This window comes from Trachurus japonicus, chromosome 20 (assembly GCF_045865225.1).
Source record: "Trachurus japonicus isolate A0001 chromosome 20, Traja_1.0".
NCBI lineage: Eukaryota > Metazoa > Chordata > Actinopteri > Carangiformes > Carangidae > Trachurus > Trachurus japonicus.
Window position 1 is genome coordinate 14,716,390 of NC_140926.1, and position 20,621 is coordinate 14,737,010.

General features: G+C 43.6%; 1 protein-coding gene across 1 annotated transcript in view; it reads left to right on the forward strand.

Moving 5' to 3' along the window:
* Positions 1 to 338: 338 nt before the first annotated feature.
* map3k22 (mitogen-activated protein kinase kinase kinase 22) overlaps positions 339 to 20,621 on the forward strand; it is a 40,608-nt gene continuing 20,325 nt past the window's right edge. Inside the window, exons 1-5 of the mRNA XM_085763722.1 lie at positions 339 to 746; positions 9,608 to 9,691; positions 10,290 to 10,334; positions 17,127 to 17,230; positions 18,364 to 18,401. Of these exons, the coding sequence (XP_085619848.1) occupies positions 9,673 to 9,691; positions 10,290 to 10,334; positions 17,127 to 17,230; positions 18,364 to 18,401 (206 nt within the window). The 5' untranslated portion in view covers positions 339 to 746; positions 9,608 to 9,672. The remainder of the gene's footprint in view (positions 747 to 9,607; positions 9,692 to 10,289; positions 10,335 to 17,126; positions 17,231 to 18,363; positions 18,402 to 20,621) is intronic.

The following is a 20,621-nucleotide window of genomic DNA, read 5'->3' on the forward strand; positions in this document are numbered from 1 at the left end:
TTAACTATATATTATATTACCGGTATGTTATATTGTATGACCAGTATGTTATATTATATTATATTATATTATATTATATTATGTTATGTTATGTTATGTTATGTTATGTTATGTTATATTTGTTTTAACATGTTGAATTTAATGTAAATATAGATTTTCCCACATTTCTAGTATCATATATTTTTGTTCTAGTGACTTGAACTCCAGTCTCTGGGGTCAGGTGTTGTACTTGCCCCAGGTGTCCACGCGGGGGCGGTGCACCCTGCAGTTTTGGCGCCGCTGCCTTGGAAACGTACCACCGGAGAGCGTCACCACTTCCTGGAGCTCACGTTGTTGCTGACATCAGAGGCGCAGCTCCAGGGAGAAACTCAGCTCCTCTGTAGTGTGTTAGTGTGGAGACAAGCGAAGCGCAGGGGCTGAAAGAAAAAACTTTACTCTGAGACACATCAGCCGCTTTGCAGTTTAATTCCTCCTCCTTAATGCGACCGTGATCTCTGGATTATGCACCTGGCAGAGGAGAAGATCTCAATGTCTGAGTACAGCGGGTATTTGTAATTTCTGCGCTTCAGTACAGAGCGCAGTTTCCGGATACCGACCCACTGTTTTGGGAAGATTTGCTCTGCATCTGTTGGGATTTTTCCGCTCTCCCTTTTCGCTCATCTGTGATAACTTAACACTCTTATAGTCAAGCCATCTTCACAAATCCTGCAGCCACAACAACAACATGGAGTCACACAGATAACAAGGTAAGAGTCTAGTCTGCATTTTTTTACTTCATTTTCTTATCAAGATATCTGCTTTTGTACTGTTATTTCCTGTTTGAAGTACCAGGACATTAAAGTAGACTTGCATTAGTTATTGGTTTGGAGAGTTGTAGTTGGACATAGTGTTTTTATTAAAGCAGTAAGCATGTGTTTATTTAGACCAGCCTTACTGTAGAGGCCTTCCTGCAAGTGGAAACAGTTACTCAGACAACCCCCAGCACATTTCACTGCAAACTGTTTCCTAGATTACTTAAATATGGCCAAGTATCGGTCCATAATAAACCTTTTCAGAGCCAAAAGACCATTTTTGTACTGTAAGAACATATGCTTTGTTAATAGATTCACATGAAGTTGCTGGGATAATGGTGTGCACAATGTTTTTAGGTGTTATTTCCTGTGCAAAAGTCTGTTTTGACAATGTTTGAACTATGGTAAATGCCATAGCATAAGTTGCATGTGTGGAGTTGTGAGTGATTTCTGGAAAGTCATTGTCATATGTGCCTGTAAGACTCATTCATCCTCCCTGTGCTTTTTGAGTTTTTTTGATTTTTTTTTCTCGGCTGTCAGTTGACCAGACCTCTGTGATTCACAGTGGTCAGTTAAAACGCTGTAGCCTACTCCTTGTCCTGAAACTTTAGTCTCATGTTTGATTATTTTTCCACCCAGCTCTCCTCCTGCTCCCTGCCCATCTCTATCCATGCATTTTCAAAGCGTCCTAATGCCATTATGGGTGTTAAAGTGATGAGGATACTTGGTGAGCTTGGTCCTTTGCTCTGCTCTTATCCCCGTGACGGCAGACTTCTGAGACAGCCCGCCAAATTAGATTTTAATGAGGCCATCGTGTTCATCAAATCAAATCAATATGAACTGCACTCACAGGAGTCGCAACAGCAAACTGACGGATGAGTTTATCAGCACATTGGCGTGCCCCTGGGGCTTCGAAATAGCCTTAAAGTGAGAGTCAAACTGTCAAGTAGAAGCCGCCCACAGATATGGTTGGTGTGCCTCAAACAAAACAATCCATTTGGCTGATAACAGGACTGGATCCCACAGTAGAAATGCCAGCCAGAGACAGAGGAGATGGTTTACTAATTGTGTTTTAATGGGACTAGTTTCATATAAACAGAGCTGAAACTAGAGTTTATTGCACCACTTTCTGTTCCACAGGTATACCCCGGTGCAGGGTCAGTATTGTTTTTCACATGCTGAAGGAGACTTCGAGGTTTCTCAGTTCATTCTAATAAAACAAAGTTCAGAGAAAGCCTGGTTTGTCATTCTTCAGGGGATTATTTGAAAGCATGTCATGAACCACAGAGTCCCCTCATGCAAGGCTCTGTTCACTCACTTCTGAGAAAAGTTCATTAATAACTCCCCTTAACTTCCTGCTGTCACCTCACGCTGGCTCCTTTTTGAGTCATTAGCCGAGTGTCTTCATCAGAACGAACCCCCCGTCCTCACGCTGTCCCGCTCAGTGGAGAGCGAGGTCAAGGCTATCACATGTTGAACTCTCAGAGAAGCCAGCGGTGGAGTTCAAAGGTGACTGTGACTCATAAGGAGACCGACGATCATCCCTCGAAGGCCCGTTGCTTGGTTATGACAAAAAACAAAACACATTCGTCATTAGAAATAGTCTTTCTCTCTTAGACTGATACAGTGTTATAAGAGGCCGAGTGTGTTCCAACATTAGACAGTAGATAGATCCACTGTCTGGAGGTTAAAGGACACAAGCATGAGCTGATTGTATTTTGGGAAATGGAGGATGCTGCGTTTTTAAAAGTATTATATCAAATAAATTCTCTGTGTCTCTGCAACAGCATTGTTCTGAGTCACACAGGGACAAAGGTAGGCTAGGCACCAACACTGGGACAGTAAACACCCCCGTGTCTGTTGCTAAGGCTGTCTGTCTGAACAAACTTTAAAGTCAGGCGAGGAAAAAACCCAAGTAACCATCGTAACAGAACTTCAGAGGACCTCTTTAGTGATGGAGAGGCGACTGTCCCTGCAGCACTCCATCCAACAATCAGGCCTGTGGCCAGAGGGAAGCCACGCTTTGGTAAAAAGACTTGAAAAAGCTGCTCAGACATCGCCAGATGGTGCCGATCATTCTGCGCATGAGAGTAGGAAAATGATTTTCTAGTCTGGTGAAACAAAAATATAACCTGGATTGGGCCGTATCTACAGAATAGTAAGGTAGTTGCAGCATCGTGCTTCTCAGCTCCAGAGACTGGCAGGCAAATCAAGACACAGAGAGCAATGAACTGGGAACAATACCGATAAACTGTCTCTGGAGGATATGTAACCTCTGAATTCGGCAAAGGATTCAGCGCCCAGCTTGGCAAAGTCACAGAAATCACTGCAGAACCATGAAAACTAGTCTCTGGTTGCTTTTGAGTCAATCACAGTTTCAATATATGACAGAGAAGGAGGAGGAGGAGGAGGAGGAGGTCAGGTGCAATGATGAGGGATTGGCACTGCACAAGTACAGGTGTGCTAAGCTGGTTGCGGCACACCCAAGATGACGCAAAAGCAGGAACCGCTGAAATAGTTGCCGCTGTTGTTGCACTGGATTTACAAACTGCTGAGGTCTGCAAAAGAAATCCTCTCTTTTGTTTTCAGCGATGACCATGTCAAGTTTAAATTAAGCCTGCGGCCGAACAAAAAATGAGAAAGTGAAGGGGTCTGACTACTTCCCGAAGTCTAGTCTGGGTTGCCTTTCTTTATCTGTGAAAGTCCAGTAAGGCCCGGCGCCCCCTCCCCCCCTGCAGAAACCAAGAGGAAGTTGTCCTGATTGAGCTTTGTCTGCGTGGCTTGTCTGCCCGTAAGGACAATGCCATCAGCTGCAGCAGAGCCCGAGGCTGCAAGGACAGCCGGATAGACAACATAGAGCCAGACTAGGTCATACAATAACACTGAGGACAAGATTGTGTACAAAGTTACGTAAAATACCACAACTGGGTTTTATTTTATGTCCGCTGGAGCAAATATAGTCAAATATGAATATGTGACACGAGTTTGCAGTTTGTTGCAGAGGTGTGAAACGAAATCGGGTGAAATGAAATCATAAAATTGCTTTTGGATTTTTCATTATCACGCTCACTCGGTCTCTTGAGTATCAAAAGCCGAGAACCGAGAGCCTCTCCGTGGATAAAAGGTTTGATGGTGAAGCACAAATAGTTTCTTGCCTCTTCCCGAACCACAGCTGTTTGACATTCTGCCACGTGAAATGGGTTTAGGTCCACGAGCTGTCTCTGCATGGCTGCATTTGGGTGGGGAAACGCAATGAATGAAAGTGCTTGTAATAGCATGTCAAAGCATAATGGATAATGGAAAATACAGCTTACTTCACAGATTGTGCTTAGATTCCTCTTGGGGGGGATAAGGTTCTGGTGATCCAAGTAGTGGATGTATTGTGAACGTCACGAGAGTCAGTTCCTTCAATTGGCTATTTTTAGCGTGTGTTGTGTGGTTGATGATAATGGCAGACAGCCCTACTTATCTCTGAGCTAATAGAGCCATCACATTCACTGAGGAAGGTTCTCTAACACTGGAGTCTGATTGGTACCAGCGGATTGAGTAACGTAGTAGCCTGCATCCAGCTCCACTACTCATGCTCCTCATTGGGCCCTGATTGTGCCATCTACTTTCCTCTACGACTGCTGCGACTCCTTGGAATTTCAAAGGTCCAAAACAAGAAGCCAGAGGTGACAGTTCATTAAGTGATGAAGATTCACTTGTTCAAGATCATCAAATGTTAGGATATAGGGTAAGGGTTGCTTGTTATCTCTGTTTTATACTATTATAAACTAAATTAAATGTGTTTTTTTTTTTAAATCAAGCAAATTGAAGAATACTTAAAGGGATAGTTCAACATTTTTGCAAATTGGCCTATTGTCATAATCCCTATAGTTTTAGGAGTGAGTTTTACCTTTAATTATCGAAGTAAATTCATGCAAAACTGCTGATGCGCAGCAGTTGCTCCGTCTCATCTTGTAGTGTAGCTCTGAGCAGCTCGCGGCTCTGCTCCACCGTTCTACAAATAGCTTGCACCAACAATTAAAGGTAACGAACCTACTCCTAAAACTATAGGGATTATGGCAATTTGCCAGAATGTTGAACTATCCCTTTAACTGAAATGATTGATAGGTCACCTTTCTGATACTTATAGGGAAGTGTTTAATGTTTTTCTGTGCAGCCCTTTTGTCAAACTCAAAAAAAGACTACAAGTCCACAGCCATGCCAGCAGCTTCGATTTGCTTCTGTGCTTTGTTTTATGTCCTTAAACAATGAATATACTCATATTCTGGGCTTTTAGTTGAAGAAAACAATCATCACGTTGGGTTATTTGAAATTGAGTCTCTCTACTTTCAAACGGATGAATGATGATGAAAATCATCCAGAGAAACAAAGAGATCAAGCACACTTGAGTAACTGGCACTCTGAAACAGTTGCTCAAATTGGCATGCATTTACAAGTGAAACAAAAGGTAGAAAAGTGTAAATAATGGCTTCGTATCAAAAGGGAAATTCCTCTATTTGAAATAAAACATGGATTTAGTGCCAGATGACAGGATGAATCCTCTTGATGTGCTGTAGGAAGACATTATTAAGCCTTTGTGTCGCCATTAAAGAGCCTGGATCTCTTCTCGACACTAAGTCCTGTGATACACAGCATGGGGAGCCAAGGTTATGATAAATGAGTTACGGGGCCCCGCACGGAGTGACGTTCTCCCGCCCACACACTCCTACCACCACCCAGCACTCAAGCATAGAAAACCATCAGCCTCCTCACTCCAGCGTGCACAAGGTACACACAGTATTGTCTTACTTCCCAGAACCAGCCAGTGTAACCCCTCTGACTCATGTGGGGTGGCCAGAGTGCAGTCTTGGCAGGCGTTCAGGGGACAGGACACCCCCGCCGCTGACCTTTTAAAAAGAGTAAGTCACCTAAATATCCATGGCTCACTAATCACTCTTAACTTCCTGCCCATGTCGCAACTCACACAGCCTACAGGGTATTGTGACCAGCCTGATGTCAGGCCTGTGATGCATTAGATGTGATCTCATCAACACTGCAAATCTGTATTGTTTGTTTCTATTATGGATACAGCATTTCAAGTATTACCAAGTTGGGGTTGTATTTGCGAAAGACCTTTTCTAGGAATCCATTGACGTCTAGAGTATCAGTTTTTCGGTATCACTTTCACAGTTGTTCTGGTTGACGGTCTTTGCTCTCGTGACCTTTGAGGGACCGGGGTTCTCCTCGTCTATGGTCTCCATCGCTGTAGCGCCTTGACCCCGGCTGATCAAGCTGTCGCAGCTGTCTCATCCTCCCCACCTACTGCTCTCTGTGATCCTCTTTATGGATTGTATGTTTTGGCATTCGGTGATTTCTGCAGACCAAGCTGTGCTGGGAGAGCAGAAACAGGCGTGTTGCAAAGTTTAGCAGCTGACCTCTGAAATGGCGATTTTCTTTGGGACTCCGCAAGAGTGATGTCAGGCATGAGGTCATGCCGCACAGGGCCACCGGGCAGCTGCGTGCGGAGCAGGCCTTCCACTTCTCTAATCTAAAGAGGGGGGGAGTTTCCCTCAGAGACCTACAGACACATTGTTTACTCAGTTAGAAAGTGATGTAACAGAGCTGGACGAGGATAGACCACCATATGCATATACGTGCTCGCCTTCATCGTCTTGGCTGTGATTTCCTCCTGTTCAGTCATTCCAACAAAAATAAAAAATTGCTGCGTGTGGTTCTCTGCTTTGTCTGGCTCAAACAATTCCCCACAAACCTCTGAAATCCCATCCTCTGCTGTCGTCTTTTTAATTAACTTCCTCTGTCATTTCAGCACAGCCCTCACACTGCGACAAAGGAGAGGCCTCTGCCAGTGAAACATTGGCCCAAACGCTGATGTTATCCCATTTTGACAGCGAAGTGCGTCACAGTGTGTTTTCGAGCACCTCTGGATGTTCAGAGTTGTAGGTTCATCTCGCGATTTTTACTTCACAAAATGATCAGGGGGGAGAGACAGGCAGACTTCTCCGGGAGGACGCGTGGCAGCGGAGCAACAAGAGCGAGTGGCGATTAGCATTTGATCTTCAACAAGCGGGGCTGTCACGTTGCCCGCCTGCCAAGACGTGTGTGGAGAATTGGGCTGGCGATCAGTGGGCACCACAAGCCTGCTATCATGCTGGGCAGAGGGGCGAAGCAGATGGGCCATCTGGCGACTCACTGGCATTAGGACTGGGGCTGTTCTGTTCCCATGTGTGCGTGCGCGCGTTTGTGTGTGCGCGGCATCAACAGACCGGGCGACGCAGCGCTAGGAGACCACCTGTCTTGTGGCTGTTCTTCATCTCTTTCATGTGTGGTCAGCAGCACCACAGTAGCACAGCCTGATACAGAGCTCTGACATATCATAGCCCCGTCCCTCTGCTGTTCACACTGAGCTGCCTCATATCAGTTGCACAGTATATCACAGTTTTGTCCTGATTTGGGGTTTTTTCAACATCCAGTGCTCGTGTTGTGACGTATTTAGAGCATCCCAACCCCAACCCTTTTCTCAGAAAAGTGGTCACCTTTGAAACATTGTTGCTCAGGCTTCATATTTATGCTTTCATGTTGTAGCTTTTCCACTTCCTTAGCTGTTGTGATTGGGCAACTGACAGCCGTGTGCTGCGTTTTCCCATATTCAGACTCTGCTGGCACCCTGGGTCCCTGCCCCTCAGGCTGTAAATTGCTCCAGTGGCCATTTTTTATTGCTTTTATGAAAAGTTTTCTTGGCTGACACAAAGAGGCGCTTGCTGTTTTGTGTCTCTGAAGACGGGCTGGAGCGTTTGTCTGAGCTGAATATTTGGGGGTAAAAGATACATTTTGTACACAGTGGTGCAGGCTGTGAAAACACACACACACACACAAAAAACGCACATGCAACATGGACACTGGAGGTAGCCAAACAAAAAGCAAATGAAGTTTCAAGAAAAATATCTGGGGAGTGTTGCCATTAATCTCTCTGGAGGCTCTTTAGTATCTTTCTCAAGAACTGGTGTTGGAATTTGTTGATGGCCAGACTCCCACAAACTGAATCTGCAAAAGGGAGTTTTATACCCTCGCTCCTGTTCTTCTTAGTTTTCCAATCATTCTTTTTCTCTTTCATTATACTTTATGCATTATTTCCCTGCATGCCTAATATGGATGCATAGTGTTACCCAGTATATTATCTTCTCCGTATATGCCTCCCTCTTTCAGGGGGACTGTGCAACTAATTACTGTATGTGGAGTGGCATTTAGTTGGCCGCAAAAAAATAATGATTAAGAAATGTCATATTGCAGAATGGAGGGATTTTTTGTGAGACTTCATCCCTGATATCAAACATTAGACATGTCTTTGTGCGGCTGCCTGCAGCCAGTAGCAACTACTGTTGTTGTGCTTCCTCTTTCACGAGATATGATCAGATGTAAATCATCTGCGTTTTCATCTGTTTGACTTTTAAAATAGGAAATAAGGAAATAGCACATCCTTCTTTAGAAATTCATTAGAAAAATAAAATAAAATCTCCCTTTGCTTTGTTGAATACACTCCCAGCCTCACGTGGTCTGGTATGACTAGGAGCTAGTGGTGGCTAAAGTTAGCAAACTTTGACTAGATATTTCCATACAACTGACATGAGGCAACTCCCCGGTCCGTTGAATTTTTCTGTTCTTGTGCTACTGTTACGTTACATTTTAGCCTTTTCCCTTATCCCATAATTGTTACTTGTGGCCAGATCTGCTGTTCAGCAAAATGTAGATAGTCTGGCTTAAATAGATCTTAAATCTAGCTCTATGAATAACTTATTTTCTGGTTTTCTGAAACTTGCAGCTTCTCTTTGGTCAGCCCAACGCGGCTTTCTCGCCCATGCTGTAATGGTCACAGCAGCTCATACCGACCACACAAATTTTAATATCGCAATGTACAATACTGCAGCTGTTTCTCTAGTTTCTGTTCCCCTTTTGCTCAGGCTGCAATTGATGAGAGAACTCTCTGCAAGTAGCCTCTCACAGGATGTGACTGTCATGTTTAAGAAAAATCAGTCTTTCATCAGTCTGCAACATGAAATAATGGTTTAGTGAATGTATAAACTGTCCGTGTTGAAATATGTGAATTGTTTAACTCTGCAAAACAGTTGCGTTTCTGTCTCTGTTCTTTACCGACTATCATCAGTAGAACAAAACAAACTGTCAGATCTAAAAGACTCTTTTTTGTATTGCTCCATTATGGGATGTGACAACCATTTTTCTGCTTTGTGCTCAATGCGTAATGCATAAAGAAGGTTCTGGTTTTTGTCTTTGAAGTGCTTATGGTCTTTACCTGAGGCAGGCGGTTAGGCAAACACCCACGCCTGCCTCGCTGCTGCACCATGGGATCTCAAGGGCACAAGGCTCTTCCATCATCAAACACTGACAAATTCCTCCACAGCTGCTGGCTTGTGGCTCTTTAGAGTGGCAATAAAGAGACACCAGGGCATGCACGAAGATTTAGACGTGATCGAGCTGCGTTATCATAATCAAATGCGACACTTAGCCGCCATGTTGTTATTTGTCTGCCAGGAGTTTTTAGAAAAGGATATGTCAACCTCAAGAGACCATCCTGGTTAAATAAAGATTAAATAAATAAAAGAAGCAGGGAAACCAATGTGTGTGTGGAGGGGGGGTGGGGGGGCTTTGTGTTGAAACTACCACCTGCGTCCTGTTTTGTCGTTTTTGTGCAATCACAGAAATACTCTGTGCACGAAGCCTAAGCTCAAGGAAAATGGCACACTTCTTGGATGTTGAAACTGAGTTGTTGTTTTTTTTCGTTGCTTTGCTCCCAGGGTGAAGTCTTCGCTTGCAGAGAGAAGTTGAGCTCTGTGCTCAAGTTCAACAGGGCCACTTCCTGATGATGACAGTAAACATGGGTGAGTAGTATTCAAAATCAAATTGCTGTACAGGACGTACTTACAGAAACGTGCTCAGTGACTGGGAAACATACAAAACATAACATACTCTCACTGCTCCTCCACTGCAGAGAAAAATAAATCATGCACAATAGAGGAAAAGTGTGAGATGACTGTTAACAGCTCCAGATGGCCTCGTGTTGTGCACATGCATTGGTCTATTTACATTGGTCTTTGTTGAAATGTTGTTTTTTCGTTTTTTTCTTTAAAAAGAAAATGACACAGACACTTGAGCATAAGAGGTTTATAGCCCATAACTCCCTCCCACAATGAAAGTAAACACAATTTCAGTTTGTTTATTCACACATATTACACCTGTGAACTCGCATGCAGATAGTCACCCACACACGCACACTGTGGTTAACCATACAGTGTACCACTAAAACAATAGGGAGGTACTCTCCTGTACACAAACATAACACCTGGAGGAGCTGAGGAGCTGAACTGACCTGTGCAAACAAATCTCAAAATCATATATTAAGTGCTTTCTATACAAAACAGCACAGCAGAATTGGCTATTTATGTTATTTTTTTGACTGGGTGGGTTTTTTCCCCTCAGATGACGGTCTCCAAAATGGACCCGGACAGCACAGGAACTCACAAGGTAACCATAACTCTCTTAAATGATGCATTTGCATTGTGTTAGTGCTGGAGATAGTGTGATAGAGGTTGTTTGGCAAGTATGTTTCATGGCTTTCTTTCTAAAACCTTGATGATAAGATTAGTGCAAGATTTTTACCTTAACTATACTACATGTTCACCGTGATTGAGAAGTTTTGGAAGGTTGTGATGGTTAAATAAATGACTTGTAACTTGTTATCAGGGAAAATGGAGGCTCCCTGCCTTCCACGTAGCGTCTCTTGGTCGAAAACCAACCTTGCAAGCCCAGCTTCCGTCGGCAACACAGCAACACAAACACGCCCCATAACCCATAATCTCTTGTTAATCACAGATAAGACTACACAAATACACACATCGTAACACACGTATAATGTTTTCCACCACTCCATGGATTGATTTCTCACCAGCTTTGATGAAAACAAATGCACATGGCCAGGAGGAGGGTTAGCATAACAGCAGAAAAGCAGCCGGACTTGCATAGTTCCCCTTTAAGTCTAGGGCCGTCCTGGTTAGATTGTCTTAGTTTAGCCTAATGACCAGAAGCAGCTAAGAGGCAGCTTGCCTCAGTTTTAATTTCAGCTACTGAAATTTGGCAAGATAGCTTGAGAACTTTTTTTTCTCCAGTAATTTTTAATTATAAATAAATAGCATACAGTATGTCTTGAGAGACAAAAAAACAAAAAAACATGGTGTAAAATATCCCCAAGGCAGAAGAAGTTAAAAACGTTGTTGTCAAAGTTTTAGCTTGTTAGCTTGTTAGCCAGTGGCGTGTAGCTACAGTATTAGCTCAGTCTTTCTGGAGGAGGAGGAAGAGGGCCGATGGATAGACTTTATAAAAGGTCTTGTAAATGAGCTTTAAGTGTTGGTAGGGTGACTAACAGTAAACCTTTAGCCTAGCCTGCACAGAAAAAAAGAATATAAGTAAAGTTGGAAAAAAGTGAATATATATAAACACAGGACCCTTATTTAAACTGTCATCACATTTCCATTGCATCATGGTGGTAATATAGCATACCCAGGTTGAGAAGAGGAATGTTGCAGCCTTCAGATGTCGAATGGAAATGTTTGCAGACATTGAATGAAAAGAATTTAAGCGTAGCCGTAGACCTTGTTCAAACAAAGTGCTTTTTTTCACACACCCACAATACGCTGCATTACAACACAGTCATTATTCTTGGTGTAAGATTAACTTGAGGGGTTTAAGTATCACACCCATTTGGTGCTAAATTAGCTGTAGCACGGTTTCGACAAACACAGCAAGGTGCGTGAGAGTTTCCCGTGCCTCCTAGTTTGTATAGCAGCAGTATCTGTGTGTGTGTGTCTTGAGTGTGTGTGTGTGTGTGTGTCGTGTGTCAGAGCCGGGCCCGTGCTGCTGCTGCCGCTGCTGCAGAGTGAGAACACGTTTGGCTCCAGCTGCTAATCCTGCTGGATGCCTTTGCCATGATGTGTCTCTCGGCACCAGGAAATCCCCTCAATGTCTTCATTCAGGCAGCCTGCCGCACACACACACACACACACACACACACATACACAACGCGCAGTCACACACAGGCTTTGCCTCGCAGGCCCTTACACACTTTGTTAGCTTGCAAGTTGCAGCACTAGCCTTTTAAAGCCAGGGCTATTCTTTTAACACTCCCGAGGCTGCAGCATGTGCCTGCATCTTTAGAGCCAAAACTCTCGTAGCTGTTCTGGCTGCAGAGAACTCGTAACTGTCTTTTTTGAGCTGTAGTTAAATCTACAGAAGAATAACTCTTCTTAATATGTAAACTATCTTAGACTAGGAGTTCCTGCCTCATTTCACCCACTGCCACTTCCACAGTTCTCAGCTTTAGCCTGGGAAAAAAAAAAGAAAGAAAGATGCAGAGTGATGATGCAATGCCCAGCAATCAGCCGCTATTGTGTAATGTTGCTCACTCTGCTTAGCTTCCTGGAATTCCCCCCTTTTTCTTATGCTACTCACATCTTACCCAAGACACAACAAGAAGCACAGGAAGTTAAAGCACAGGTATCCTCAGTCTCCATATACCAGAAGAAACTATCAAGCCACTCGGGGGTTACTGTGACCCGAGGTTCCCAGAGTTCGTGTGTAGCAGCTACTCTGTGAGGCTGCTCCCTGGCAGCGATGTGCGGTTGGTGTGCGAGCTGGTTGCTTTCCACTGTGCCGGTGGTTAGCCTTGGCTGGCCTCAGCCTGGCAGTGGCTGCGGACCAGACCTACGTGATGTAATAACTTTGCTTTTAGGCAGCCATTTCAACTGTGCACCACCACGCATTTCTCACACTCATACTGCCCCCCCCTTTTGCCAACCTACACTCCCACTGTTCCCGGCCGCTCTCCTGTTCTCCATAGGTTACGGCACTGGTCTCACACATAGTAAATGATGTCCACACACAGATTACACACACACACACATACACACGCCTCTGTTGGTTGCTTTGTACCCTTGACTGAGTGACTGAGAGTGATAAAGTCACACCGCTGCTCTGTCAAGTTCTGGCCTTTTCCCACTGGCCTCTCTTCTTTCAAAGTTATTTGTCATGAACATTTTCCATAGCAATGCATGAAAAAAGAGGGAAAAAAACAAACTCTAATTGACTTTTTGGACCAACCGAGCTACTATCCATATTCGAGAATTGGCCCAGTGAATGAGAGGCACACCTCTCTCTGAATGGGCTGTTTCGGTGACTAATTCATACTTGTTCCATTGTCTGACAACATGCACAGAAAAAAACATGTAAATGAGATCAGCTTTACTGGGGATTCGGCCGCATTAAAATACTGTAAATGTGAGCACAGAGTGTAGGAGGGAAGCAAATTAGAAATAAAGGGCTGAAACAGACAAACACAGGCAGAATGCAAATATGAGTACAGTTACTCTGTATAGCGACATCTAACGACTGTTAAACAAGACTTTAGTTTAGTTTAGCCTCTGTGTCATATATGTATGGTTCAGGGCAGGCCTATATTAGGTTTTGACCTCATCACATTTTGGACATTTTCTCTGTTTTTGGAGATTTTATGGATGTAGATTATAGATTTATTAATAATAAAGAATACAGTAATTAATCATTGAAAAACCCTGCAGCCTTTTATTTGTTGTGAACAGTATATGCAAGAGATGAGGTATTATTTTCAGTGTGGCCACAGAGTGACCATGGAGAAATGCTTTTTACCCTCGTGTCTGTCTTTGACTGATTCAATCAAAAATCCATTAATTTCCTGATGTGGAATAACTTGGTTAGCCCAGCTCCATATTCAGAACAGAGACAGTGACTCAGTTCCTTCCTGTTCGGAGAGAGGACAGGCCTGGTTGAGCTGTTAGTCACTCACTGGCTGCTGACAGCTTATATTGTAACTACCAGGGCCTCCTCTGTGAGTCCCAACAGGGAGTTTTTACTTTGACACAGTATGTAAGTCTTGTGCGGTGAAGGAACATCGTGTGGTTTCGCCTCAGGAGATACGCAGGTTGTTTACATAATGTTTGTAGGCGTGATTTCACTCTATTCCCTTGTGCTCACTTAAGCTTATCTTTAAAAAAAAAAAAAAAGAAAAAGAAATAAATAAAGCAAAGGGAGGCAGACACCAGAGGTGGCTCACCTGTGTCACAACTGCCTGGTGTTATCACAAACAAACAGCCCACGCAGGTAGTGATTAACTCGTAGATACATAGAGGAATGTGCTTAATAGGCACATTCTTCACATTACTGGTAAAACGTATTAGGTTTTCTCAAATTATACACCAAGTTCTCAGTTACTTTGCTGTTTTGACATATTAAACCAGACAGTATGCCTCATGTGTCTTCATTCATTTCAAGGATATCAGCCCTTTCTTCGCTCTGTTTTTACTATTTGCTCTGTGGGCAGAGATTGTGGGTGTAACTCCTCTTATCACTATTCCTCTTTTAGCCTCTCTGTTAGCGGAGGGAGTGTGCAGGTCAGTGGAGAGAAGAGTTACGTCAGTCCTCACTTCACTCCTGCTGCTATATCGGGGGGTTTGTCAAACAAGACGTTCATCTGTGAGACGGACCGTCGAAGTTGTTTGACCTCAGCTTATGTTTGCACGTCGCTGACTGGGCCAGAATGAGAGTTTGTGGTTTGCTTGAGAGAGCCGGTGGAGGGAAATGTTTCTGACTGGAAAACAGAAAGTTGACAGAAGGTTAAGTCAGCAGAGATTTCCAAGTAGTGCTGGATATTGGTATTAAATCATCCATATTGAATAAACATATTATCTCACTGAACTCTGAGGTGCAGGCAGGGTTTTATCCGTCCAGATTTTGAGACATCCATCTCTGAGGGTCTGTCAACCATTACCCAAATACAACTTGGTGTAGTGTGGCCTATAAACGTTGAACCCTGCTGTTTGTGATGTAACTTAAAGCAGAAGTAAGCGATCCGGTCGTTTTGGCTAATGCTGCGTTCCAGGCAGGCTTTTGAAACCGTAAATTACAGCTTCAAGTCACAACTTACCACTTTGTAGCGTTCCAGGCAACCCACTCGTGTTTTTCCAACCTGTTTTACCTGTGAAAGTCACTATAACGGCCACTCGTAACTTCCAACCCGTGAACTCGGACCAGATCGAACTGGTACCACTTCACAGGTCGGAAAAACACGAGTTACGAGTTGCCTTGAACGCACCATAACTTCTTGTCAGCTGATGGAGTTAGCAGCCCCCGCCCTCGTCATGGATCTATTGGTCCTCGTCCCTACGTCACCACATTCAGGCGCATCCCTTGGCTGCACACACAGCCCTGCATGCCGTTCTCTCTCCTCATTGGATAAAAATTGTAGGATACGAGAAAAGTTTTCTCCTCGGCTCAGAGCAGAGCAGAGTGACTGAGAGACCTGTGTTTCGGTCCAAACACTCTATGTACTGTAAGTGATTGCTGTCGGAAGATAGAACTATTTAAGACTTATATTAACACAAAAATATCGCTTACTTCTGCTTTAAATTTATTGATACATGGACGTTGTGCAGGTTTCCATAACAGCTCAAATAAGTTAATTCAGGTGTTTTCTCCAGACTTGTATTGAAAGGTCTTTCTGAAAATATTGGAATTTGCATATAATTGTAATAGGCTTTATGCACAGCTCCACTGCTTCCTGAAATAAGCCAGCTCCTTTATTTCCTGTCTAACATTATTGGACAAACTGATAATCCAGGTGTGTCTGACCATTGTTGTGGGGGCAGACACACCTGGATTAATCAGTTGGTCCAATAATGTAAGACAGGAAGTAAAGGAGCTGGCTTATTTCAGGAAGTAGTGGAGCTGTGCATAAAGCCCATTGTAATTGATAGATAAAATGAATTGAGGGGTTATATTATAAGAGGAAAAAGTTAGATGTAAAGTGACGTTTGATTGTGTGTGTGTGTGTGTGTGTGTGTGTGTGTGTGTGTGTGTGTGTGTGTGTGTGTGTGTGTGTGTGTGCACGCACTGTGACCGCTGGGTGAACCCTAACGGACTGGCCCACTGTCGGCAAACAGCTGGCCACAAGAGCCATGCAGTGTGAACCAGATCAAATGGCATCCCAGACCCAGACCCCATCTGCTCCCTGTGCCACTAACACACTTGCTATGTGAATGACATTCCCACTCACTTACACACACACACACACGGATCCTTCTTATTTAGAAGAATGTGGTCTTTCCTGCAGGTGCTGTTTGTGTTGCATGGCATACACCTGCTCTGATTTCCCTGTGAACATTGTGTGTCAGTGTGTTTTTATAATGAATGCACCCAGAGCTCGTCGGCCGAGGTCAACGGCCTCTTCTTTATATTGTAATCACCGCACTCACATAATTGGTTCTATTAAAGTCTCTTGATATGGTAATGTCTGACATGCTCATCTGCATGATTGCCCCTCTCACACATGAGAGTGTGTGTTATTGTGCATAGCAGGAAATGTGAATTGCGACGTGGAGAACCATCTAGATGCTGAGCAAGATTTTTTTCGTGCACACTCCACACCTGACACATTTTTTCCCTTGAATTGGAAACGGCTTTCGTTTAGCCTCCGATTCCTTCATCAGAGTCAATAATCACTGCTCACGTTGTAGCCTGCAGCAGCCTTCATCCAGAATCTGTCGGTGTTGGACAAAAGACAACATCAGTCTTTGCCGTCAGCTAAAGAAGTATGTTCCTGAAATCTCTTCACTGATATGAAATGAAGTGAAAAGTGCTTAATTACCGAGCTCCAGGCAACGCGCTCGCGACCACATTGCCCTCTGCGGCAGGCGCTCGTAGACGTGCATGCTGCATTATTAAACACCTTTGCTCTCTGGCAGCTTTTGTATGCAGAGTAGAGAGTTTGAGAGCAATCAGCACTGAGGTTTATCCACAGCATCAGAAAAATTCACCTTCCCTCAAACCTCAAAGACCGTGCAAAGAAAAGCTCTCTTCTCTTGTCTTAGATCACATCTTGATTTGGTTTATGATACAGAGAAAGTACTGGATTCTTTTCATTGGGGAAAAGCCCATTGATGACATCAGAGCAGGAAGTAACAGACCAGGTGTTGCCTCACTGTCTGATCTGACCCAACACCAACAACACTGAAGCAAAGACATGACAAATACTGAAATCACACCTACAGTACCTCCTTAATGTTCACCTTTCTGCTCCGCTAAATGTCAATGAGTGATCTCATCATTAGTGATGATAATGTCAGGTATCAGTCATCAGGAAGTTCATGCAAACCTGTTTCAGTGGGTTTGTTGATCCTTAGATGATTGACAGCAGCTGCACTTTTAAGTGATGTGTGTTTCCTGTTTTCTTAGACGACGAAGAGGCGCTGAACTCCATCATGAAGGACCTGGCAGCCCTGGGGCGCTGCTACACCCAGCACAACAAGCCCAAGAACAGAACCTTGCTCTACAAACAGGTACTTGCTACACATGGGTTAAATGTAGCATCTCTTTAAAAGTGGCCACTCGTTAGTTTAAAGCTCAATTAGTCTGCACACAAAACCTCAGCCTCACTTCTCTTCTATTCTTTTTTTTTTCTTTCTTTTTTTTATGAACAGTTTGATGGGTGCCAAAGTCAGGTGAAGGTTGCACCGTAGATGTTGAAAGAATACAACTGAAAGCAGCTTATTCTGCTATTCAAGCATGTTGCCTTTGCTAATGTGACAGTGCACTGTGTTCACTACCACTCAGGATAATGGAATCTGCTCAGAAAAGCAGAGGTGACACTTGGAGGCAAACACACACACACAAAAAAAAACACTTAAAGTATCTGGTCCACTGTGTCAGAACAAACTCAGCTTTATAGCATTGACATTAGAGAATTTTAAATGTATCATTTGTACAAAATAAAAAATTGTCACTGGTTAACTATCCTCTTACTGAATGACCACGGTAGAGCAGTGTAGAAACTGTTGAAAAATAATGAACAGGCACATTTTGGACGTCTTATCACTCTCCTTCATGTTTTTTTTTGTACTCTAGAAACTTCAGTGCTTCTAGGATTTAATTCCTCTCAATCACCTTGTGCCTCTTTCTGAAGTCGTTTACTGGTGCGTTTGTTCCCTCTCTGTGGAATGATAATTGGCAAATCCTCTTAAAGCACCAATGTTTATGATGAGACATAAACAAACAGTGAGGAGCGAGGAGAGAGTTTCCGCTCCAAGTGCCGCTGTCCTCTGTGAGTTAGCCGCTTTCCAACCAATAGCCCGCGCTGATATGATGTCAGTGTAGGTTTATCACCATGACCTCATGCAGACTTACAGGCTCCTCCAGATTCCTGCTCCCTTGGGTAATGACATTATAAATAGAAAAGTTAGATTGTGTTATGCCATCCTTCGAGTCACGTTGAAGCTGTCTTTGTGTTGCAGAGCAAAATGCAGCAACAGCAATACGAAACATGTATCATTATAATGCTTTTTGTCACTTAAATTCCTTCCCTCGCTTATCGCTTTCATTTACTCAGCAGCCTAAATCCCACATATACAACCATGAATCATTTTTAATTTCCACTTCCATAACTCCCCTCTGTTGTTATTTCTCCTCTCGACAGGATTTAAGAGTCAAGCTGGAGCATGAGAGAGAAAAACGGTATGTTGGAACCTCTCTATTGTTTTTTCTGCTCCTCTGTCCAAGCCTTAACTCTTCAGTTCGGATCCTTTTTGTTATGCTTTGCCATGCCTGGGATTTTGTGTCTAGGGGAAATCACAGCTACATGCCAGAGTAGCATGAAGAGAGGGAAAAATTCCTGCTTTGACATTTAGCCGAGGCCTTGTGTTTCAGACTCCTCGGACAGGCCGTTTGAGAGGGGAGGGGAGGCGGGGGGGGAGGGAAAAAAAAAAAAAAGAAAGAGACGGCCTGAGAGAAGGAGTGAGCAAAGAGACATGCAGGAGTGCCAAGTGTTTCAGTCCAGTGTCCAGTCTTCCAGACACACCCCAAATTAATTCCTCATCTTATGTGTTTTCTTGTGCTTTCCCTCTGTCGTCCACGTCCTTCACCCAGCCGCCATCTGTTCTCCCTCACGCCACCAGCTTTAGAGTTACTCAAGAGGCAGAGCGTGGTTTCTCTGACTCTGTCTGGAGACCAGCAGCCTTTCCACCAAGGTGCCTTACAGTTTGTTTACCACATCCAAGCACTTTGAAAGTGAGGCGCCCAGAATAAATAACTCTCCTTTAGAACAGGAGGGTCTTTATTTGGTGATGCACTTCATGAACATGTTGTCTACGCTGGGAATCGCAGCTCCATGTATGGATGCTGTCTGATGCCTTCAGGTCCTTGTCTGGCTCTTAGCCGTTGCATCCTCATAGAGGTTCAATATCACAGACAAGATTTTGTCCCCATTAAAACCTCATTCAACAAACCCACACAGAGAAAGAGCTCAAAACAACTCCTCAGGGGCAGAGCGACAAACACAGGGTGCACTATTACAGCAGAAATTACCAGAGGGAGACTGACCAGAGCCTACAAGAAGAATAGCTTTGATTCATCAGACTATAGACCAGAGGAAGAGGCATTGGTTCAGTGAGGCTGTGATTAGAAAGCCACAGGCTCACAGGAGTGAGAAAGAGAAGGGAAACGGCACGCTCCTCCACCAGAATACGGTTTCACACTGGGCCTCTCACTTTTTCACAGCCCTAATTGGCTACTGCTGAGGAAGAGACGAGTTTTTCATGTTCCTGTCTCCCTGCGTCTCTGCCTCCCTCTGTTTCTCTGTCTCGCAGTCTTCCTCTCTTTCTCACGCGCTTCCCCGCTCTTCTTGGAACAGACAGACAACGGCTCGCTCTGGAAGACTCCATTCATAGATTTTGAAAGACTTTTTTTTATTCATTTTTTATTCACTCTGTCAATTCACACACTCTCTCTCTCTCTCCTCTCGTCTCCTGTCATGTTGTTAGTTAGCTCGCACCATGTTATGCCTGTCTGAGCTTTGACCTTTTTCTTGTTTTTGGGAATCAATAGGGTGAAATAAAAACATCTGATTAGCATTATAAACTATATGTATATGAAAAAAGTTACAAATAGTGATGAACTGTCGCCAGATTCTTCAGTTCGTCACAACTCTACAGAGCGTTTTAGCATCTCTCAGTTCATTGTTTTGTTTTTTTCAGCCCACAACTATAATGTTTTGGTTCGCTCTCTCCATTTGGATCAGCAGCAGGCCAGGCAGCAGCTTTTTTAGCGGAAAAGCTTTGATAAAGCAGAGCGTACGCTTCCTGCCCTGCACCAAACAGCAGACAGACAACTGGCTGCAAACACAGTGGCGCATTTAGCAGCTAGAAAAACCAACTAAAAGGAAAGAGAATATTGGATTTACACTTGACAGGTGGACAGAAACATGACTCAGTTTTGTCTTCACACCTCAGTATTGCTGTCCTACAATATTCCATGTTTAATGATTGCATGTGCTCAAGCTGCACAATATAGTATTTATGGTCAGGTGAATTAGTACCCTCCATTTCTTGATGGGCCTTCATGCAGATACTCTAAGATCAGTAAGAAAACACAGATGGAAAACTATAAAACACAAGCAGCATTAAAATAAAATAAAATAAAAATCCCATGAAAGCATACTGAACAACTTTGTTGAGCCCTCCTCAAAAAATAGTTTCAGATTGAGTTACAGAGCAGGAAACTCCTGAGCCTGATTATAGAGGCACTTATGAGTAAGTTTAATATTTTAAATTTTAATGGAATTCAGAAAATTCCTTTCATTCCTGAGAACAGTGGTGACATTTTATTGGCTTTTTATTTAAAAAACAAACAAAACAAAACAAAACTGCCCAATTATAATCTGAGTTGCAGCACCAGTGT